This window comes from Myotis daubentonii, chromosome 6 (genome assembly GCF_963259705.1).
Source record: "Myotis daubentonii chromosome 6, mMyoDau2.1, whole genome shotgun sequence".
Lineage (NCBI taxonomy): Eukaryota > Metazoa > Chordata > Mammalia > Chiroptera > Vespertilionidae > Myotis > Myotis daubentonii.
Genome location: NC_081845.1, coordinates 54,599,632 through 54,624,379, shown reverse-complemented (window position 1 = coordinate 54,624,379; position 24,748 = coordinate 54,599,632). Strand labels below are relative to the sequence as shown.

The 24,748-nt window shown below is 38.9% G+C and overlaps 1 protein-coding gene and 1 pseudogene across 1 annotated transcript in view; both read left to right on the top strand.

Annotated features, from left to right (window-relative positions):
* Positions 1-24,748, top strand: part of CFAP206 (cilia and flagella associated protein 206) — a 43,177-nt gene that overhangs the window by 14,744 nt on the left and 3,685 nt on the right. Inside the window, 9 exon segments of the mRNA XM_059701006.1 lie at positions 1,116-1,304; positions 1,760-1,918; positions 3,238-3,446; positions 10,369-10,488; positions 13,409-13,607; positions 15,412-15,552; positions 17,991-18,184; positions 24,295-24,334; positions 24,337-24,437. Coding sequence (XP_059556989.1) covers positions 1,116-1,304; positions 1,760-1,918; positions 3,238-3,446; positions 10,369-10,488; positions 13,409-13,607; positions 15,412-15,552; positions 17,991-18,184; positions 24,295-24,334; positions 24,337-24,437 — 1,352 coding nt within the window.
* On the top strand, positions 18,441-18,544 carry LOC132237866 (U2 spliceosomal RNA; annotated as a pseudogene).

Here is a 24,748-nt window from a genome sequence, read left to right as displayed (position 1 = left end):
AACCAGCCCATTACAGTTAAAAGTTTTTAATTTGCTGATTTTTTTGTGTGTTGCTGGCTTATATTATCTCATAGTGCTTACCTAAATTATGTACCTAACACAAAAATGAAATGAATGATGGTAAATTTAAGTTTAGGACATATTTTCTTATGTAAATAGTTTAATGCTACATCAAAGAAAAACTGGAAATGAGATAAAGGAAAATGAATTCCCCTATAGACTATACTGCCTCTGTCCCACTGTAATGCAATCATTATTAACCATTTGTTTATTTGCATTGTCTTTTTTTCCTTCCATGCATTGAACTTTCATTTATGCTTCATATGTAAAATCATATATCTTGCTTTTTTTGCTTAATAATAATGAAAATGGTAAGCAATAAATAATCATGAAATTGATGCCTTCATTTAGATTTTTTAATTCCAAAAAGTTCTGTTTTTTTAATAAAAAGATTATAGGTATGAACTGTACATGGTTAATATAGTAATTATTATAAAATGAAGTGTTTTTGTTGAGTTAGTTGCAAGAATTGTGCTGCTGGTAAATTGTGGCTACTGCTACAATTAAGCGTAGACCTCTTCATATCACAGGAAGAAGGGAGGGGTGTACCGTTCTTGAGGCAGCATTATATTATCAGTAATGCTAGTTGTCAAAGGAAATTTATCTAGAACTAAAATACAAATACATACAATTGAACAGAAATATTTACACGACATCTATGTGTATACTGTATGTGCTTACAGTAAGCATATGTGTATAGTACAAATATTTATACCAAATGTTTATTATGTATATATTATAAATTGTCTTGTATAGTTTCTGCCTAATTGGAAGGTCTTAGCCCTCTGATATTACTGTGTGGATTGTCCATTTAAAGTCTTATATGTTTTGACAAGTATGCTATTTAAATTGCCGTGTTAAATCTTTCCCACTAGATTTTTTTCCTTGAGGTTAACTGCTGACCTCTGTTTATTATGACATCTGATGAAAATTGTTGTTTTTATGCAGTAGAATTGCTATACTCAAGCCGTTTTCTTTTTTCTGGGTCCTACTTTTTTATGTGAGAAGAATTCTAAGTATCAAATATATGAAACATTGTCTTTTACCCCTTTTAGAGGAGTTTATTGAAGAACATCACCGGATCATGGAGTCTAAATTAGGCTTCATTATCAAAGAAATTACAGATAACAGAGCATGTTCTCGAGAAGAATTGGAAAGCCTCTACCGAAAGATCGTCAGCTATGTGTTACTGCGCTCTGGGGTCGGATCCCCTACAGATCTCAAGGTTGTCAGAGAGGCAACAGGTGAAAAAACCAACAACACACAATTTCCATTCTATAAGTGAAAATATTTGAATACTGTATCTTATAAAATGTGTTGAGTTACAAGTGTTGAAGATTGAAGGTTCCCTTTTACCTGAAAACAAAATTAGCACAAGAAAGAGGTTAAAACTTACCCAGACTCCTTTTACACTGTAGCTCTCATTAGAAGGCTTGTTTTAATGCCCATTACCAAACATTACTGACGGATGCTTACTTACTAAAAACAGACATGAGGCACTGGCAGAAGTTCAGTAGCTCAACTTTAACATATGATACATTTTGCTCTGTTTTCTGAAATCAGTATCAGAAATTTAAAGAATCATGTAAGTAATTCTACAAAGACAGGCCTTTTAACACTTCTGCTGAAAGGAACTTGTGGTTTGAGTCCTGATGTTTTTATTGTATCACCTTGTTGTCCTTTTTGCGGTTTGTTTTAGCTGCCCTGCAGAGTATTTTTCCTCAGGCCGAACTTGGGACATTTCTAAGCCTCTCTAAGAAGGAAAAAGAACACCAGCTGAAAGAACTCTCCATGATTGTCACTGGAATTCGTTTATTTAACCGAGAGACTGGAAAGGGAGGAGAAAGCATTGAATACCGTAGGTATATCGTTAGGTTAATTCTATGGGTTATGCAGGTTTAACATTTAACTTGCATAGTGAGGAAAATAATTGCCAACACACCACTACTATTCTTAGATTGAAGGTTTGATTGTACCTTAGTTTCAACTACAGTTCATAATGTGTAGTCATTTTTAATTTTGCCGGGGCAGGACTTTAAGTTTTATGTGTCATGGAGCTAGTCTAGAGGAGGGGATCCGTGAAAGGAATGAGGAGGCCTGCCTGGAAACCATTCATCGGGCTTTGTGTACTTTACTCCAAGTCAGGTGACCAAAAGGGAGTAAAACGCAATGATTTAAGAAATAGAAATCACTCTGAAAATGAAACAGTTGCTGATGCAGTTACTGGAATGAAAAGGTCCAAGAGAAGATATCTTCAAATCTGTAAATTCAGGAGCATTTACTGTGCTGTAATGCACTTACTGCATGTACTGTGTATATGTCCGAAAGTACTCATGAAATATTTCATCAAGGATCTACCAGTAGAAATAACTTCTTTAGGAGTTTGGTGCACATACAGACCCACTGCTAAGGTGTTAGTATTTTTTTTTTTTTTTTTTTTTTTACCAGATCACTGATCTAGTACAATGGAGTAAGGTTTTGCATTTTGAAAACTGTTCTAAAAAGTCAGGCTCTCATTCTTCATCAAGTTCTCTATTTTGCTAGACTGTTTTGTTATTCTTAAGTATTGTAATGAGTTTCTTAAGGTGTATGCTTTTTCTTCTCCTTTACAAACAGAAAAGATGACATACAGAAGGAAAGATAGAGTGACTTTTCTAGAGGCTCGTGGTCAACAGTACACAGCACCACAGCCTACCAGCTTTTCAGGCTCGTCTGTATTTCAGTGGCAAAAACTGACCTGCTTTTCCTTTGGGTTATTATTCTGACAGTGTCTTTTGTTTGGACAGGGATTTTTTTGGAATCTTCTTTTTCATGGTTTGGGACCCATTGAAGTATATGCCTCAGCATTATTAATTTGGCTGACATAAGACTAACTCAACTTCATGCTCAAAATATGACCACTTTCTAGACATTTTAGATTTAAAAAAATATGTTTTTATTGACTTCAGAGAGAGAGGAAGGGAGAGTGAGAGAGAGAAACATCGGCAAGAGAGAAAGGTCAGTCAGCTGCCTCCTGCACACCTCCCCCACTGGGGATTGAGCCCATAACCCGGGCATGTGCCCTGACCAGGGATCGAACTGGCTACCTCTCAATGCATGGAACAACACTCAACCAACTGAGCCACACTGGCCAGGGCTTAGATTTCTTAATGTCTCTCTCAATATCTTTAAAAACAGTGCCAGCTATTCTACAGGAAGCAATCCCAGCCACCACTCAACATATTGACTCCCAACTACAGATAGCTCAAGAACAGGCATACCGCTACACGGCCATCCTTGAGAAGGTGACAGAGAACCCGTTCCTGGCTGCAGACATGCAGCCGTATATGTTAAAAGAAGCGCTCTATAATGTGCGGCAGTATGAGATCTTCCTTCAGATCATTTTGGTGAGTTAATGTCTTAAGATCTGGCCTTTTCCATAGACTTCAACCTCTTTAGATATTGAGCTGAAACAAAAGGTAGAACCAGGTCACTGATAAAGAAGGCAACCTTAATAACTGCTCAGTTTATTAGTTTTTTAATTTATTTATTTTTGTTCATCCTCACCCACAGATAGTTTTCCATTGATTTTTAGAGAGTGAAATGGAGGTCTGAGACAGAGAGAGAGAAACATCAATGTGAGAGAAACACATGGATTGGTTGCCTCCCACACACCCGACCAGGATACATGCCCTTGACAGGAATTTAACCCGGGACCCCACAGTCCATGAGCCGATGCTCTATCCACTGAGCCAAACCAGCTGGAGCTTACATTTAAGGTTTTAACCGATTTGGAGTTTATTCTTGTATATTGTGTAAGAAGGTGATTTACCAGTAGTTTTATTTTTTTTCATGTATCTGTTTAATTTTACCAACACCATTTATTGAATTGACTGTCTTTACCCTATTTTATATTCTTGTTTCCTTTGTCATGTATTAATTGACCATGGAGGTGTGGGTTTATTTCTGGACTTTTTATTCTGTTCCATTGATCTATATGTCTGTTTTTATTCCGGCACCATGCTTTTTTGATACTATGGCCTTGTAATATAGTTTGATATCAGGTAGCATGATATCTCCAACTTTATTCTTTTTTCTCAAGACTGCTGTGACTATTCGGGGTCTTTTGTTATTTCATATAAATTTTTGGATTATTCTAGTTCTGTGAAAAATGCCATTGGTATTTTAATAGGAATTACATTGCAGTCTATAGATTGCTTTGGGTAGTATGGATATTTTAATGATATTCTTTCTATCTGTCAGGATGGCATAGGCTTCCATTTATTAGTATCTTCTTCAGTTTCTTTCTTTAGTGCCTTCTAATTTTTTAAGTACAGGTTTTTACCTCCTTGGTAAAATTTATTCCTAGATACATTTTTTTGATGCAATTGTAAATTGGATTGTTTCTTAGTTTCCCTTTCTGATAATTCATTATTGGTGCATAAATATGCAACTGATTTCTGAATATTAATTTTGTATCCAGCTACTTTACTGAATTCATTTATCAGTTCTAGTAATTTGTTAATGGAATCTCTAGGATTCTCTATATCTGGTATCATATCATGTGCAAATGATGACAGTTCACTTCTTTCTTTCCAATGTGGATGTCTTCTATTTATGTATTTTTCTTGTCTGATTGCTGTGGCTAAGACTTCCAGTACTGTGTTGAATAAAAGTGGTGAAAGTGGACATCCTTGTCTTGTTCCTGATCTCCAGGAGAACCGTTTTAGTTTTTCCCCGCTGAGTATCATGTTAGCTGTGGGTTTGTCATATATGGCCTTTATTATGTTGCGATATATTCCTTCTATTCGACTATGCTGAGATATTTTTATCATAAATTGGTCCTAGATTTTGTCTAATGCTTTTCTGCACCTATTGATATAATCATATGATTTTTATCTTTCATTTTGTTTATGTGATGTATCACACTTATTGATTTGCAGACAGTGTACCAACCCTGAGTCCCACAATAAATCCCACTTGATGATGGTGTATGATCTTTTTAATGTATTGCTGTATCATCAAAGATATTAAGTGAAATAGGCTTTTTATTTTTTAAATATGTTTTACTAATTTCAGAGAGAGGAAGGGAGAAGGATAGAGGGATAGAAACATCAATGATAAGAGACAATCATTGATCAGTTGCCTCCTACACAACCCCTACTGGGAATCGAATCTACAACCTGGGCATGTGCCCTGACCAGGAATCGAACCATGATCTTCTGGTTCATGGGTGAATGCTCAACCACCTGCCAAGCTGAAATAGGCTTTTTAATTGAGATATAATTACATATAATATTACATTAGTTTCAGATATTCAATATAATGATTTGATATTTATGTATATTATAAAATGGTTACCACAATAAGTCTAGTTAATGTTCTTCACCACACATAGTTATGATTTTTTTTCTAGTGATGAAAACTTTAAAAGGTCTACTCTTAGCAACTTTCAAATCCTATATAATAAAAGCCTAATATGCTAAGTGTCCGGTCATCCATTCAACCAATCAAAGCATAATATGCTAATGATATGCTAAGGCCACTCAACTGCTCGCTGTGATATGCACTGACCACCAGGGGGCAGATGCTACGACCAGTGGATTAGCTTTCTGCTGGGGTCTGGCCGATAGGGACTGAGCGAGACAGGCTGGACACGCCCTGGAGCCCTCCTGTGGTCCTTCTCCAGCTGGCCAACCTCCCACATCCCTCCCCAGTCCTGATCATGCACCAGTGGGGTCCCTTGGCCTGGCCTACGCCCTGTCACAATCTGGGACCCCTAGGGAATGTCAGAGACCAGTTTTGGCCTGATCCCACAGGCCAGGCTGAGGGACCCCACTGGTGCACGAATTTATGCACCGGGCCTCTAGTATACAATGAAGTATTGTTAGCTATAATCACCATGTTGTTACATTCTATCTCCAGGATTTAATCTTGTAACTAGAAGTTTGTACCATTTGACCTCCTTCACTCATTTAGCTCAGCCCCTAACCTCTATGACAACTACCAACCTTTTCTCTGTATCTATGAGCTCTTTTATTTGGTTCCACATATAAGTGAGATCATACAATACTCATCTTTCTCTTTCTGAGTTATTTCCCTTAGCATAATGCTGTCAAGATCCATCCATGTTGTCATAAATGGCAGGATTTCCTTTCTTTTATGGTTAAAGAATATCCTATAGTATATGATGCATATATTGATATGTGTATAGATATGTGTGGACAAAAGTAGGTTTACAGTTGTGAGTACATAAAACAGTTTATTCTTAAATTATTTCTTAATTATATTATTTATTTATATTATTTGTCTTTTTTCCTATTATTGTTATTATTTCATATCCTCACTTATGATTTATCTTTTAGGTAATAATGGCTGGTAATTTAGCCTACTTTTACCCACTCCTGTATAAATACATACATATACATTAAGAGATTATATATATAAAATATTTTCTTTGTCCATTCATTTATCAATGGATACTTATGTTGCTTCCATGTCTTGGCTATTGTGAATAATGCTGCAATGCACATGGAAATACATGTACCTTTTCTAGTTAGTGTTTTCATTTTCTTTGGGTAAATACCCAGAAATGGAGTTGCTGGATCATATGGTAATTCTATTTTTTTAAATTGATTTTTAGACAGAAAGGAAGGGAGAGGGCGAGAAACACTGATGTGAGAGTGAAACATTGATCTCCTGAATGCCTCCTGCATGCCCCCTACCCAGGATGGAGCCCGCAACCCAGGCATATGCCCTGACCAGGAATCATCGGACACGCAATCTTTTTGTGCACGGGACAAAGTCCAACCAATTGTGCCACACCAGCCAGGGCTGGTAGTTCTGTTTTTTACTTTTGCAGAACCTCCATGCTGTTTCCCATAGTGACTGCACCAGTTTACATCCCCACCAGCAGCGCACATTTTCTCTACATTCTTGCCAATACTTACCTCTTGCCATTCATTCTGACAGGTGAGAGGTGATCTCTCCTTGTGGTTTTGATTTGCATTTCCCTGATGATTAGTGATGTAGAGTACTTTTCAGGTGCCTGTTGGTCATCTGTGTCTTCTTTGGAAAAATGTCTTTTCAGATCCTATGCTAATCTTTTTAGATTGGATTGTGTTTTTTCTATTGAATTGTATGAGTTTGTTATGTATTTTGGATATTCATTCCTTATCAGAAACATGATTTGCAAATTTCTCTCTTTGGTAGGTTGCCTTTTCATTTTGTTGATGATTTCTTTTGCTGTGGAGAAGCTTTTTAGTTTGATGTAGTCTCACATGTTTAGTTTTGCTTTTCTTGCCTTTGCTTTTGGTGTCAAAGCCAAAAACTAATCATTAAGACTGATGTTAAGGAGCTGACTGCCTATGTTTTCTTCTAGGAGTTTTACGATTTCATGTCTTACTTCAAGTCTTTAATCTATTTTGAGTTGGTTTTTGTGAATGATGTAAGATAGTGGTCCATTTTCTTTTTTTTTAAATATATTTTATTGATTTCAGAGAGGAAGGAAGAGGGAGAGAGAGATAGAAACATCAATGATGAGAGAGAATCATTGATCGGCTGCCTCCTGCACGCCCCTCACTGGGGATTGAGCCTGCAACCCAGGCATGTGCCCTTGACTAGAATCGAACCTGGGACCTTTCAGTCCGCAGGCCGACACTCTATCCACTGAGCCAAACTGGCTAGGGCGATAGTGGTCCGTTTTCATTCTTTTGCGTGTATCTGTCCAGTTTCCCTGAAATCATTACTTTCCCCCATTGTTTATTCTTCCCTCCTTTGTTGTAAATTAATTGACTGTATATACATGGTTTATTTCTGGGCTCTCTTCTGCTCCATTAATCTATGTGTCTGTTTTTATGTCAATACCATACCACTGTGATTAATATAGTTCAAATAATAATAATATAGTTTGAAATCAGGAAGCATGAGCCTTCCACTTGTGATCTTATTTTCAAGTCTGTTTGACTGTTTGGGGTATTTTGTGGTTTCACAAATTTTAGGATTGTTTGTTCTACGTTTATGACAAATGTCATTGGAATTTTTAGAGCGATTGCATTAAATCTGTATATTGCTTTGGGAAGTATGGGCATTTTAATAATATCAGTTCTTCCAATACAGAAACACAGAATATCTTTTCATTTATTTGTGAGGAATAACTTTACAACCTAAACCTCTACATGGTTGTAAATGAGCTCTTTTTGGTAAAATGTCAACAGAGTGATTGTTCTAAGGCATTATCAGGAAAAATCAAGAAGTTCTGCATCCCTACTCTGTGAATGGGCCCTACAAACATATTTGGGGAAGAAGGTCTAGACCAGTGGTTCTCAACCGTGGCTGCACGTTAGAATCACCCGGGAATCTTTTTAAAATCCTGATTCCTGGGCCTCATCCTCCGGAAATTCTGTTTCTTTGTTACTAAAGTTGTGGCCCCACCCCATAATAAAGAAACAGAATTTCCGGAGGATGAGGCCCAGAAATCAGGATTTTATTTAAAAAAAATCCCAGGTGATTCTAATGCACAGCCAAAGTTGAGAACCACTGGTCTAGAGCAGTGGTTGGCAAACTGCAGCTCGCAAGCCACATGCGGCTCTTTGGCCTCTTGACTGTGGCTCTTCCACAAAATACCGACTTCTGCGCATGGGCCACGAAGTTTCAATCGCACTGTACGTGCGCGCCCGCACGTGGTATTTTGTGGAAGAGCCACACTCAAGGGGCCAAAGAGCTGCATGAGGCTCGTGAGCTGCAGTTTGCCGACCACTGGTCTAGAGTATCTTCAATTGTAGGTTTTAAGAAGTGTTATGTATTGGATATAAGTTTTGATTTGGAGGACATATGCATATTTATTTCTGTTTCTTGTTTGCTGTTGCACAAATCTGAAAAGGCTTCAAGTACTGCATTTTCATATTTGATTCCTAAAACAGAGCTAACATCTAGGAAGGTAATTCTCTGGGGGATTAGACAAGAGACCCATTAGATAGGATAGATAATATGATATGGGAGAATGAAGCAAGAGGAAGGAAGATGCTTAAAGAGTCGTAAGGGTAAAATTAAAACAGGATGCATGTTACATTTTTGAATAAAAAATTTCATTAGTTGACCCTAGACCAGCTGTGGGCAAACTACGGCCCGCGGGCCAGATCCGGCCCGTTTGAAATGAATAAAACTATTGAAAAAAAAAGACCGTACCCTTTTATGTAATGATGTTTACTTTGAATTTATATTAGTTCACACAAACACTCCATCCATGCTTTTGTTCCGGCCCTCCGGTCCAGTTTAAGAACCCATTGTGGCCCTCGAGTCAAAAAGTTTGCCCACCCCTGCCCTAGACGGTTTGGGTCAGTGGATAGAGCATCAGCCTGCGGACTGAAGGGTTTCGGGTTTGATCTCTGGCCCCGGTCCTTCCTGCTTGGGGTGCCTACAGGAGGCAACTAATCAATGTGTCTGTCACACATCGATGCTTCTATCTCTTGCCCTCCCCTCCACTCTCTCTAAAAATCAATGGAAAATATACTTGGGTGAGGATTAACAAAAAAAATTTTAATTAGTTGAAATACAGTAATATTAGATATTTTTGTGAAGTAAATGGTTTTTTTCATTCAAAAATAGGTACAGATGTTTGAAAACTCAAATGCGCTTTTTTCACTTCAAGTAAATGTCACTCTTTTACACTGTACCGGTAGAGCCATATCACTGCCATTTCTGATGGCATCTTAGGCAGGACAGTATAATGGGTAAGCGCTGGGCTCTGCGCGCTGATGGTCTGGGGCAGAATCATGATTCTACCTCTTATTCGCTGGATATTCTTGGGCAATTTACTTCCTTTCTATACCTTGGTTTTCTTATTTGTACGCATTCCTTTTTGTACTTATGTATTTAATATGGCTTTAGTACATAGTAAGAATCAATGCTAGCAATTATTTCAGACTTAGCATTCAGCACCTATTTTCATATTACTATTACTGTATCAGATATATATTATTTTTCTGTCAATACTGAGATTTTTAAGGATATCAAAATAGTGTTCAGAAGAACACCTCATTAATTTTATCACTGAAAATAACAGTTATGCAAAGCTATGCCATAGGATCCATTTCTCAGGAACTCAGTATACATTTGAGAAAAAGTATAGCCATTGTGTTTCAGGAGGTTGACCCATCCACCAACAATTTGTAGAGCACTGTCCATATGCCAGCACTGTTCCTGGTGTCGGGGTAGCCACGGAGCAGAGAATCTCTGACTGACCTTCAGAGAGCAGATGGGGCTTGAAACACATACGATTTTTGAGGTGAAATTATAAAAATATTAATGCAAATTATGTTGTCTTCGCAGTCAGAAATAATTAGTTGTGCTCAAGAAGTGGAATTGCTGACAAAGCAGTTAGGAGCCCTACTTGAACAATTAATAATGACTGTAAAGTCGAAGACGGCTGTCCCAACGTCACAGGTCTTTGTAAGTATCTGTCATCAACTTTGACCTTCTTGAAGGATGTATATGGTTTGGGTCCTATAAAACGGAGTCAGAAGTAATTAAGATTATACAGTGTGGGGCAAAAGTAGGTTTACACTTGTTCATATGGAAAAGAATACAATAATTAATAAAAAATTAAACAAGGATAAACTTTCGTGTATTCAAAACTGTAAAGCTACTTTCGCCCTACCCTGTATTTAATTACTAAAAATTTAATATTGGTTTCATACAAGTTGATTCTGTTCTTTTTGGTAATTTTGTAGTAATAGTGTACATTGGATGACAGAACTCCCTTGGTAGGCATTTGCTGCTGAAGAAAATACAGCTATCCTATCTAATAAAAGAGAAACATGGTAATTGGCGTACGACCGATACCCTTTTCATTGGCTAATCAGCGAGATATGCAAATTAACTGTCAGCCAAGATGGCGGCCGGCAGCCAGGCAGCTTGAAACTAACATGAGGCTTGGTTGCCTCAGTGACGGAGGAAACCAACGTTCCCCGCCTGCCGCTGCCTCTGAGCGGGCAGTTTAAGAAACTCTGTAACAAATACCGCCGGACTTCAGCCAGCAGGATGGCAACATTGTAAGCAAAGGCCAGAAACCTACTTTCAGCCGGAGGCCTAAGAGCTGGAGCCAAGCCTCAAGCTAAAGCTGGCCCAGAATAAAAAAAAAAAAAAAAAAAAAAAAGGAAAAAAGGAGCGTTTGGGAGTTCAGTCACCCCCAGCCTGAAAACAGCCCTCAGCCCCTCACCCAGACTGGCCAGGCACCCCAGTGGGGACCCCCACCCTGATCCAGGACACCCTTCAGGGCAAACCAGCCGGCCCCACCCGTGCACCAGGCCTCTACCCTATATAGTAAAAGGGTAATATGCCTCCCAGAACCGGGATCAGCGGAGCCGTGAGGCCTCCCAGCACCGGGATCAGTGTGACAGGGGGCAGCGCCCAAACCCCCTGATCGCCCTGCGGCTCTGTGTGTGACAGGGGGCGGGGCCACAACCTCCCTATCCACCCTGCTCTGTGCCTGATAGGGGGGAGCTCCCCCCCCCCACGGGCCCTGCTCTGTGTGTGACGGGGTAGAGCCATAACCTCCCCCTCGGCCCTGCCCTGAGTGTGAGAGTGGCGGTGCCCCAACCCCTTGATCCGCCCTGCTCTGTGGGTGATAGAGGGCAGCACCCCAACCCCCCTGATGGGCCCTGCTCTGTGTGTGACAGGGGGTTGCTCCACAACCTCCCCATCGACCCTGCCTTGAGTGTGACAGGGGGCGGCGCCCCAACTCCCCAATCAGCCCTGCTCTGAGCCCGACCAGGGGCTGCACCTAGGGATTGGGCCTGCCCTCTGCCACCCGGGAGCAGGCCTAAGCCAGCAGGTCGTTATCTCCCGAGGGGTCCCAGACTGCTAGAGGGCACAGGCCAGGCTGAGGGACCCCCCCCTCCCCCCCCGAGTGCACAAATTTTTGTGCACCGGGCCTCTAGTTCTATATAATAAAAGTGTAATATGCAATTTGACCAAACAGCGGAATGACTGGTCACTATGACGTGCACTGACCACCAGGGGGCAGATGCTCAACACAGGAGCTGTCCCAGGTGGTCAGTGCACTCCCAGAGGGGAAGCGCCACTCAGCCAGAAGCCAGGCTCATGGCTGGTGAGCGCAGCGGTGGCGGTGGCGGGAGCCTCTCCTGCCTCAGCTACAGGCAGGCGGTAAGGAGCGAGGGGTCCTGGAATGTGAGAGCCTTGGACTGCGAGAGGGATGTCTGACTGTTGGCAGGTGAACATCCCCTGAGGGGTCCTGGACTGTGAGAGGGCGCAGGCTGGGCTGAGAGGAACTCCCCGCCCCCTCCACACACACACCCAGTGCACAAATCTCGTGCACCGGGCCTCTTGTATGTAATGACAACCATACTATCAGTATTGGCTGTGGCAACAAAAATAATCCGTAATATAGTATTGAAAATGTGTTCACAGTAGCTGGTTTCTAACTGCCTTCAACAAAGAAGTGATGCAACTTGTGACTTTTCTGAAAAGACAAATAATAAGCGCTTTGATGACCAGACCTGCATTTATGCTGACTTTTCTGATAATTTGGACCATCTTATGGACAAATCTGGTAGCCCCAAGGAGGTAGAAGATGCAAATGCAGTATTTTATAGAGCACTTTGGGGCTTTGATAATTTTCTATAATCATTCCCAATATTTCGTTTTAAAAACTAAGAAGCCAAAGGCTAAGTTGTTTCACTTATAATTTAAACCTGAATAGTTTTTTGTTTGTTCTATAAGTCTGTGATCTTCAATACAAATATTTTGTCTCACTGACCTAAAAATCTTTAACTTGCAGCTCACAAGACATGCCCCAAGATATATTGCTAGACTTTACATGTTCTTTTGAATCATGTTGAGACAGATAAATCTAATCATGTGTCAGATTTAGCTTTTAAAAAAAATACAAATGAAGTTATTTTCCCTTTGACCTTTTGAGATGAAGCACCCATAAATCTTTCTGCTTTCAGGATGTCAGGGAAAAGGAGGAAAGGTTTGTTTTCTCCAGAGTGTGCTTTTAGTCCCAGTGGTAGCCACAAGGTCATTGGTGGTGTCTGCTATTTGGAAACAGAGCCAGACGATCAAATGTGTGTGTTTGTTTTTTGTGTTGTTTGTTTGTTTGTTTGTTTTTTGAGTAAATTAATGTTATAATAATCACACCAAAATAAAATGCTTTCAAATAAAATACAAGTTTATTTTCTCATAATTTATGAGTCCACTTTCTATTTAGATTCTGTTGTTTAACTTCATGAGACTTTTATTTGTCTTAAGGAGTAATTTCTTTACAAATTGTATTTAGTTTCAAGACTACAGTGATTATAATTGAATTAAACAATTACATTTTGAACTTTTATTTTCTCTTCCTCAGCCCATCTTCATTGCACTTTCCAATGTGTGGACTGGCTTTCAGGATGAAACTGTTTTGATTGGAATCCTCACTAATTTAACCGCTAACCTTGAGCGCTTTCTGGGCACTCATGAACTGCTGTTTCCTGAAGGAGTAATGCAAGATCTTCTTGATGAAGTAACTGTGAAAACGGACATGATTCGACTGAAAGAACACATGGGTAATAGAAATCATCTATTATTTCCTTCCTCTTAAAATCACCTCTGGAATAAAGTCACTCTTTTGTTTCAATTTTTTCATAGTATATCTTTCTTATAAGGTGTTAAACATCTTTCTTGATTGTAAGGTAATTTTTCATATCGAGAATTTGGAAAACAAAAATATGTAAACTGGGTATCTTTTCAGCAATAACCACTCCTAATGTTATGGTTAGTGTTTAGATTAACAATGATTTTTCTCTGCTTACATGTTTCTCTTCTAGTTTTAGTGATTTTTATTATTGATTTGCAGTAGAAAGGGATATTAATCCTTGCTATATTTGTTGCAAATTAAGTTTCATTTATTGGAGTGCTGTTTGCCATATACCTATCTCAAATTGAGGCTGAAATTTATAAATTAATAGATTTTATCTTTGTAAAATTTATTGAGCTTATTTTAGACCCTTTAAGAGATGCATTGATTCTTGAAAGGCTGTCTTTATCAATAAACTTCTCTTTACTTTTTTGGTCCCTCTTACCCTAAAGACAATTTAAAATTCATGAGAAATGCCAAAATAGAGCCTGGGATTTGAGTTGTTGCCTGAAAAGAAAGTTTTTCCAGAAAATCAAATTAGATAATTTACTCTCCAAATTTCCTTTTCAAATTCTATTTTTGTAAAGTGGAAAATAAAACTGAATCAGCAGTTTCATTCTTAAACTATTAGAACACATAAAATCTGAAAACAAGATCAAAGAAACTCAAAGGCATGCTTCCAATTAAAGTTTTTCTTACTGATTTTATTTTTATTAAAACAGCATATCTATGCAATTACTAAATTAAATTAAAAAGGTACAGCCACTTCAATAGTAAATATTAAACTCAACCATATCGGCAAGACAGTTCACTTGCAACTTAGATTTAGACATGTGTTTCCCACCATAGGTCAGAACTTTGTACCCACTAGAACACTCTCAAGATACTGCTCCAGTGAATTGGGAGACCCAATGTTCTCTTAAAATATATATATATATACATTGATTTTTAAAGAGAGGTGAAGGGAGAGGGATAGAGATAGAAACATCGATGAAAGAGGACCTCATCCATCAGCTGCCTCCTGCACACCCTTACTGAGGATTAAACCTGCAACCTGGGCATTTGCCCTGACTGGGAATCGAACCAGCGACCTCCTGGTTCTTTGGTCGAAGCTCAATCACTGAGCCACACTAGCCAGACCCAGTTTTCTTCTGAAAGAACTCACTTGACACTTGGCACATGTCATAACTGTTCACGGCTTTCAGACATATCGGGAAATAAAGAGGGAAGGCTTATTTTCTCCAAAGTATGAATTTACTTCTCGTCGTAGCCATGAGGTCACATGTGGCATCTGATCTTTGGATATAGAGCCAGACACAGAAGTGTAGTAGGATCACGACAGCTAAGAATCTTGGGTATCAATGTTTTACAAAGGCATGTTTTTATTTGTGTAAAAATAGTCAATTTGCTTATCAAATGGAAGTAGGTTAGCTAACTGACACTGGGAAGAATATTTAAAAGTATGGAAAACAAAAATTGTACACCTTGTTATGAAAATGAAGCTACAAAGAGATATTTCCTTGACTCTTTCTGTTCAGAATAGTCTCACCTGATTCAAAAAGCACTAGTCCTACTATGTAAGCGCCGCCTGGTGTAAAGAGCTGCAGCCTCTTGAGTGAAGTTGATGCATCTCTGTTGCAGTCACATAGCAGCCAGTTCCTTCCGCCCATTTCCTTGGGTGGTTTGGTCTTCTCGTTGAATAAAGTTTTTCTCGTCCTCCTCTTTCATTGTAGGAGAAAGAGTACATCCAATGGAATTCAAAAGACAACAATGGCTTTTCCCAGAAACAACAGCAAATTTTGATAAGTTGTTAATCCAGTACCGGGGGTTTTGTGGTTACACATTGGCTACGACAGATGGGCTTCTCCTCCCAGGTACCGCTGGAAATAACACTGCTCCCACTTCCTTCCTTTTCTTTCTTTAAATGAAGTGCTGTCATTGTCACTTGTTCACTTTTTAAATCTTTATGGGATCTGATGGCGAACTCAGAAAGGAGTTACAAAGATGACCTAGACAACATGTTCCTCTCTGATGTACTCACAGTGTAATCTGGTAGATTGACATAAACATGAAATTATGACTCGCGTGATAAGTAATTAAATGTGTAATAATAAAGTACAGATGCTGCCGCATCATAAATAGGGGCTGACTCACGTGTCCGGTGATGGATTGTAGAAATGTTACATGACAGCAATGAAATGCATCCTCCTCCAAAGTAATTACATGAAAGAGAAACACTGATTTTATTGATATTTTATTTTAAAATACTCTTTGTCATTTTACATTCCACTACCATAGATCAGGATTTCTGTATAAGGCAGATACCACTAAGGAAATGGCCAGTTTCTTATCAAGTAAAATCTATCTTGATATTACTAGAGCTTCTAAAGCAAACAGCAAATCAGGAATTGAGATGGAATAAGTTATTATCCAAAAAATCCTGTGTGAATTTGGGATAAGATGTTGGCTAGGACTAGAATGTAAACAGTTTGACAAGATTGTGTCTTATTTCCCTTATACCATTAAGCTCCTCCTTCCTTTTCTTCTTTTTTATTTCTTTTGTTATATTTCACAGGTGGGTATTACTTGTTTACAAATAATTATTGGGATTGTGCATATACAGGCTAGAGAGCACACAAATGGACTCATTTCTATGGTATTGGATTTTTCACAATGGGATTAACAGAAGGGTTGCCGTGGGGAACTGAGAAAATAGTTTTCTGAGACCCCTGTGAGGGTCATCGATACTGGGGAGAAAACATTCAAGGTCCGTGAAGTAGAGCAATGGAATGAATGCAGAAAGATGGCTTCTTCTCGTTTCTCCTTAGCTTTCCTTCTGTTCCCCTCCTTCCTTACCCCCATTTCTTCCTCGAGTCAGGAGAGACACAAACACGAAAGGAAACTCGGGTGTGTGGAGCGACAGGGGTCGCTTGATGAGGTTGAAGAGCTATGGGCTGGGATTCAGAAGTCTGGTTTCTAGTCCCAGTTGTGCCATTAGTGGACTGCGTAGCCTTCAGCAAATCTCATGCTTTCTGTGGACCACGGTTTCCAAGTCCGGAAAAGGGGAAGGACCAACTAGGAGGTCTGATTGGTCCCTTCCAGCTTCTGTACACTGTGATTCTAAGAAAGAGGGAAAGTGGAAAAGTGCGGAGCTTGTGGGGCTCGGGTTTTAGAATCCTCTCGGAGTGAGCCAGTCCTGACTGCTCTGTGTCTGTTTACTGCAGTAGTACTTCTACCCGCGGCATTGCTTTCTGGGCAGCAGCAACCGGCACCGCCCCAGAGGAATTCTGTAGCACCTCCCCGCCTCGGGTCGGTCCTGCAGACCACAAGAGGTCAACCCTGCGCGGATACCGGATACCGTGGCTCCCCAGTCATGGTCCTTTTCCGATGACCTCACCGACTTCGTTGCTGCCACGCTTACCCTTGCTCACTACTCCGGCCCGCTGGCCTCCTGGCTGTTCTTGAACATACTAAGCTCATTTCCCTCAGAGCCTTTGCCCTTGCTATGCTCTCTACTTGGGAAGCTGTACCTGCCACGCAGCTACGTATACTGCTGCTTATTTTATCCCGTCTTCCCCGATCACCCAATGGAAGATGTCAACCTCGTCCGCTTTCCTATTACTGTGTGTTTAACCTGCTTTACTTAGGTTTTGTGTTGGTTTTTTTCTGTAGCACTGATCACTCTCCGGCCGAGGGGATAATTGTTGTTTGGGGAGAGTGGGGAGTTTGTTTTCTTCTGTATCCTCAGTGCCAAGAGCAGGGCCAATAGCTATTTGTTGAATAAATGAAAGAACAAATAAGTAAGACAGATTGTGCTTTCTATGTAACTCCCACAAAGTAGGTGGATATTTAATAATCCATATTTTAGGTGGTATCTGTTCACAGTGGGAAATGCTTTCTAACAGGCAAACGTACATTTTGAAAAGGAGGTCCCATTTTTGCAGTTCTTACATAATTATTTTTAAACAATGATATGTGGTAGTTCGTTTAGTTGAAAGAGATCTGGGAAACCTGCCAGGCAATTGGCGTCTCTTAAGAGATTTTTAAAACACCTTGTATCTAGATAGTGAAATATTTTTCTATAAAAGCATGCTTTAAAATAAAAGCATATAAAATTAATTAACTTAATATGAATTTCAGAGAAACTGTAATTTAATAAAATGTATACTTTAAAATTACTTTATTAGCAAAATAAAAACATAAGTGATATGTTAAAAATGCAGTATATAGGAAATGTTTCTACGGGTATATTACAAGCACAGAATCAACTAAATATTTCATAGCCCATTCAGCTCCTTTTCTCAACTTTCAGGAAATCAAGCAATTGGGATTTTGAAATATAAAGAAAAATATTACACTTTCCACACCAGAGATGCGGCATATTCGTTTGCAGAGAACCCTGAAAAGTACATTAACTTGGTTACAGAAAAGGCCAAAAAGCATGCAGAATTAATTCAGCTACTGGAACTTCACGAGCAATTTGAAACCCTCATTCCCTGTTCTGAGGTAAGCAGGGTAGACATTTAAAACTTCCGATGTTTAAGCCCGGCCGGTGTGACTCGGGTGGTTGCCCATTGTCCAGAAGGTCCGGGGTGTGTGCAGGAGACAACTAATCGATGTGTTATTGTTTTTTTCTTTTCTCCTTTTTTTTTTTTTCCCTCTTTCACCCTCTCGCCCCCTTGCCCTCTCTCTTAAAAAAAAAAATCAAGTGAAGATTTAAAAAAAGAAAAGAATTTATGACACTTAAAAATACAGTTAGTTTATTGCTTCCTGGCCTTTTGGCTAAGATCAAGTGTAGTATCTGTTCTTTTCTGTTTAAAAATATAGTTAACTTAAAAGTTATATTTATCTTGTTCCCAAACCCAGGCAGAGACAGGGTCAGATGAGGGCCTTTACAGGTTACCTGAAAGGGATGCACATTGAAGATGGAACTAAGGAAATCCACAAAGAACAGTGAAGACAAGACAAGGAGTCATGCCGAAACCGGTTTGGCTCGGTGGATAGAGCATCGGCCTACGGACTGAAGGGTCCCAGGTTCGATTCCAGTCAAGGGCATGTACCTGGGTTGCGGGCACATCCCCGGTGGGAGGTGTGCAGGAGGCAGCTGACCGATCTTTCTCTCTCATCGATGTTTCTAACTCTCTATCTCTCTCCCTTCCTCTCTAAAATCAATAAAATATATTTAAAAAAAAAAAAGACAAGGAGTCAAATTGATGCATTAGACTGGGAAAATCTGAAAAAGAAAAGCTACATTTAGAGAAATAATTGAAACTACATATTTTCTTGTCTAAAAATTGAAGGAGCGCAGCACAGATAGCATGTTGGTCATTTGCACTCAGAGGTGTAAAATAATTTAACAAGTTTCAGTGGCAAGTCTGAAAGGCCTCAAAATGCATCTGAAGGTGTGTTTCTTTGTATGTTGGCACTTAGTCATTAATTGCTGAGCCACTTCCTGTGAACCAGGCACTAGCTTGGCACTGGAGTTGGCAGTGTACAGAACGGATTAAAAAAACAACCCCACCTCCATGGGCTCACAGTCTACTGCTGTGTTCTTCTCCTTTTCTTCCTCTTTGTCTCTCATTTTTGTTCACCTTTTCATTGTTCTTTTCTGTCTCTTCTCTCATTCGGTTCCTCTCTCTCTCTCTCTTTTTAATGTATGATCTCTTTTTTTTAAATATTTTTTTATTGATTTCAGAGAGGAAGGAAGAGGGAGAGAGAGAGAGAAACATCCATGATGAGAGAGAATCATGGATCGGCTGCCTCCTGCAAATCCCCCACTGGGAATCGAGCTCACAACCTGGGCATGTTCCCTTGACCGGAATTGAACCTGGGGCCTTTTGGTTCACAGGCTGACGCTCTGTCTATCCACTGAGCCAAACCGGCTAGGGCTCAGTTCCTCTTTTTTAAAAAAAAAACTTCATTGATTTCAGAGAGGAAGGTTGAGGGCAAGAGAGAATCATTGAGCGACTGCCTCCTGCACGCCTCCTCCTGGGGATTAAGCCCGCAACCTGGGCATGTGGCCTGACTGGGAATCGAACTGTGAATTCCTGGTTCATAGGCTGACGCTCAACCACTGAGCCACACCGGCTGGGCAGTTCCTCTCTTTTAAACTCACTAAAATAAAAACCTGAAATGTTGTGTGTGTGTGTGTGTGTGTGTGTTATTTTATCAATTTTTTGACTATGATGCAGGTGGGTTTGTGTTCAATTGACCAGGTCAGCAGGGACCGAAGCAGTGACTGTTAAGAGGAGAGTTGGGCTGGTGACAGTGAGGCACAGAGGGTAGTCTGAACATTTGGGCACGGAGCCTGGCACACGCTAAGGATACAGCGGTGGGGAGTGGTGTGGAGGCCGCTGTGGCGGTCAAACCCTGGACAGCTCAGTTGGCGCTCTTATCTGATGGAGTGTGACCAGTCTATGAATGCAGCATTCCTCTTGGATACGGCAATGCTCCAGGCATTCTAGGCTTCTCCTGACGTGGACAGAGACAGTATATTTAGTATATTTCTGTATGAGGCTCAAATGGTAGGTCTACAATTTTTAGCTCAACTGAGACATGACTCTCAAAATAATTGGACCAATTTAATTTCAGTCAATGGGGCTTGTCACTTACCCATAACCCTGCTAGCACTGCTATTACCTGGGTTTATAATTTTTACCAATGTGATGAATTTAAAATGCTACATCATTATTGTGGTAGCGTACATTTTTCTGATAATGAAGTTCAGCATTTCTTCCTACGTCTATTACTCATTCAGATTTCCATCTCTATACACCAGTTATTCATAACTTTTGCCAGTTTTTTCTTTTTTATACTACTCTTTCTGTATTTAGCCTGTTGATGGGCCGAGATTCCTTGTCTATTATAGGCATTAATTCTTGATCGGTTGTAAAAGTTGCAAATGTCTTTGCCCCACCTGTCACTTCTCGGTGAGCTTTGCCAGTTGCGGCCTTCACTGAAGACACATCTTTAATTGTAATGTAGTCACAACTATTAATTTTTCTCTTTAACGATTGCACTTTTTGAAGTCTTGTTTTAGAAATCCTTTACTGTCTTGAGGTTATTCATTTATATTTTCTTCTGTTTTAACTTATTCACTTTTAAAAAATATATTTTATTGATTTTTTACAGAGAGGAAGGGAGAGGGGATAGAGAGTTAGAAACATCGATGAGAGAGAAACATCCATCAGCTGCCTCCTGCACACCCCCTGCTGGGGATGTGCCCACAACCAAGGTACATGCCCTTGACCGGAATCGAACCTGGGACCCTTCAGTCTGTAGGCCGACGCTTTATCCACTGAGCCAAACCAGTTAGGGCCAACTTATTCACTTTTAAGACTTTAGTCTATTTGGAGATAATAAAGAGTTCTAACTTTATTTTTATTCATGTAATGAGCCAGTTTTCCTAACATTTACTGATAATGTATGTTCTTTCCCACTAAATCTGATGCTACCTCTTCTGTATTAGCAATTCTCATATGAAATGGGTTTGTTTCTAGGCTCTCAATCTTGTCCTACCGGCCTATTTGTTTATCTCTATGCTGAGACCATACTGTTTTATTCCTATTGCTTTGTAATATATTTTATTATTTGATAGGGCTTGTCTTTTATTTTATTCAAAATTGACTTAGACATTCATGTATGGATCTTTGTATGTTTATGTAAATTTTTAAAAATAAACTTGCCAACTCCCTCAACCCCAAAAATCTTCCTGGATTTTTAACTAGTATTGCATTAAAATAATACAATAATTTGTGGAGGATTTTAAATGTTTATTATATTGGGTTGTTCCATCATTGAAAATACCCCATTTGCTTAGTTTTTGTTCTTACCATTAGTAGTTTCATTAACTATGCCTTAATAAAACTTAACAGTTTTATTTGTATTTTATTCTCTGTCTACTTCTAAAACAGTGAGATAACTTAAAAAGAAACCCACTTATGTATCAATTCTGATAAAAATAAAAGGCTGAGCCGAAACCGGTTTGGCTCAGTGGATGGAGCGTCGGCCTGCAGACTGAAAGGTCCCGGGTTCGATTCCGGTCAAGGGCATGTACCTGGGTTGTGGGCACATCCCCAGTAGGGGATGTGCAGGAGGCAGCTGATTGATGTTTCTCTCTCATCAATGTTTCCAACTTTCTATCTCTCTCCCTTCCTCTCTGTAAAAAATCAATAGAATATATTTTAAAAAAATAAAATAAAAGGCTGAAAAAAGACATTACATAAGGGAAATATATCTCACTCATTTTAAATAAATAACTTTAACTTTTAATTATATAACATTTATACAAACCAAAGAGTATGCAAAATTTATCACTACATACAAGCATGAAAAACAAACATCTGCATATGTCACTTTTAACAAGTATCTCAGAGAATCCTATGTATCCCTTTCCAATGTCCTTCTTTTCTCTTCTCCACAATAGTAACTACTTTGTGAATTTGGCGTTATTCATTCCTTGTCTTTTTGCTATTCATGTCTATATTCCTAAACAATATATTTCTGTGAAATTACTAAGTCTTTTGCCCAATTTTCTATTGGATTGTAAGTCTTTTTCTTAGTGATTTGTAGGAGGTGTGTTTTTTTTAAAAAAAAAAACCCACATTTTTGATACTAATTCTTTGTGAGATATGTTTTGCAGATATGTTCTTCCATTGTGTTGCTTATATTTTCATTCTCTTTGTGGTGTCTTTTGATAAAAGTTTTCCATTTTTATCATTTTTAATTTATGTCTTGAACTTTTATGTCTTATTTAAGAAATCATGTATCCTTAGATCATTAAAATATCCTCGTAAATTGCTATTTTAAATATAAATTTGGCTTTTACAATAGAATTTTTCATCACTTGGATTTGATGTTTTGGGTCTGGTGGGAGGTGAAGATCTAATTTTAATTTTTTTCCCCCATTTGAACAGCAAATTGTTCCAGCCTGTATGTTCAATACTCTCTCCTTTCCCCACTGTCTTATATGCACAGGCTTATTTTTTTAGGCTCTCTATTCTGTTTAAATACTCAGTTTTTTATTTTTTAAAAAAATATATATTTTATTGATTTTTTACAGAGAGAAAGGGAGAGGGATAGAGAGTTAGAAACATTGATCAGCTGCCTCCTGCACACCCCCTACTGGGGATGTGCCTGCAACCAAGGTACATGCCTTGACCAGAATCGGATCTGGGACCCTTCAGTCCACAGGCTGACACTCTATCCACTGAGCCAAACCGGTTAGGGCCAAATACTCAGTTTTTTAAAAAATTCCTGTGTCTCTATCTTACTATAACTTCATAAGTCTTAATATCTGGTAGAGTAAGTTGCCCTGCCCTTTTCTCTCTAAGGAATCTTGACTATACTTGACTCTTTACTTTTCATGTAAATTTGAGAATCACATTGCCAGGTTCTATAGAAAACCTTGAAAGAGTTACAAATTTGCATGTGTATAGACAAGATTTATTTGGTCTTTCTATCACTGACCTATAACTTACAGAGTTGTGAGATAGCTTGAAGACAATGAAAGGCTAGAATGGGATAGCCAGACAGGTGTGCTGTATGTAAACAATGCATACTTTTCCACCATAGAGGAAAGTTCCCCTATATACCTGGTCTTGTTTTTCCCTTTCTATTTATTTTTTCTTTTAAAAAAATCTTTACTGTTGAAAGTATTAGGTCCCCTTCCCCCCCTCCCCCCATTAACCTCTCCCAACCCGCTCCCATCCCCACCCCCTTTCTTTCCATTTAATTCTCAGCTGTTCTTCAGTGACCTTACTACCATGGAAGTAAGTTTTCTCCCTCCAGTGCTATAGTCCGTATTGTTATTTACTTGCCATTTACCTGTATGGTATAATGTCGTTAATTATCTTTCAGCATGTTTTTATCTACCTTACTATATCATAAGTTCATTGCAAAGATAAAATTCTGTCTCGTGTTAAATGGTAGGCACTCATATCTGTTGCTTGACTTGGGAAAAAAGTTAATCTTTTCTCTCTCCTTTATGCTGTGTCAAAGCTCCTTAAATCCCTGTCACTCCTCCAGCAACTTCATATCCAGCATAACGGTACCTTGTTAGCGTGGAATTACTGAGTCCTTACTATGTGAATAGTAATAGTGAGCTTTAATTTATTATGTCCCAGCAGAAAATTCACATACGTAGTTAAAACACACACCCCTTTTGGATAATAATCTGGCTATGTATGCCTGGTTTGAGTTTCAGATATATCCTATGTTCCAATACTTTAAAGAAATGTGTTTTATACCAAATATTTAATAGCTATTTTAAGCTTCTGTTCATTTCCAGTAAGGTATCTCTTATGTGACCATTTGTGAAAGTCAGAGAGGGGGCATTTGACTTGGCAATGAGTGGTGTTAGGTTTACCCATTCCAAAACCCACCTCCTACATTAAAGTCACAAAATCAGACAAAGCCACAATGTCCAGGAAGATAAATTATAAACATCTCACTAGTTATGAGCTATTTTCTCTGCAGGTATTTACAAGTATATCCCATGCTCAAAATTTCTTGGTTTTTTTCTAGCCTTTTGTCAGTTTTAGCTGAATACTTTATTAGTTAACTGTAAATAATGTTTATTTTTTGCAAATATTAATTACAAAACTCCATTTCTTTAGCTCAAAGATACTGGCAAACGTTTTATAAAACCAATTACAAAAGTGAAACCAGCACACAGACGGATACACACATATTACCACCAACAATTGTGAGATCATATGAGTGGAATGAATGGGAATTAAGGAGAAAAGCTATAAAATTGGTTTGTAACCATATTTTCTAAAATCACTTATAGGTTAGAAAATTTTAATATGTTGTTCTAGAGTTAAGTTTAATTATTTTCACAAAATATGGAGTTGTACAGAGTTCTTTGTTAACATAAAAACTTACCATTTGCCAGCTTTCCATTGTAAGATTGTCTTCTGCTTTTAAGCATATGTGGAAATATGGAAGTATGAAACTACTCTCAAATTATCCCAGCCAGGTTCAGCTTCCTGGTATACTTCTGCACACTAGAATCACCTGGCAATCTTTTTAAAATCCTGATTTCTGGGCCTCATCCTCCGGAAATTC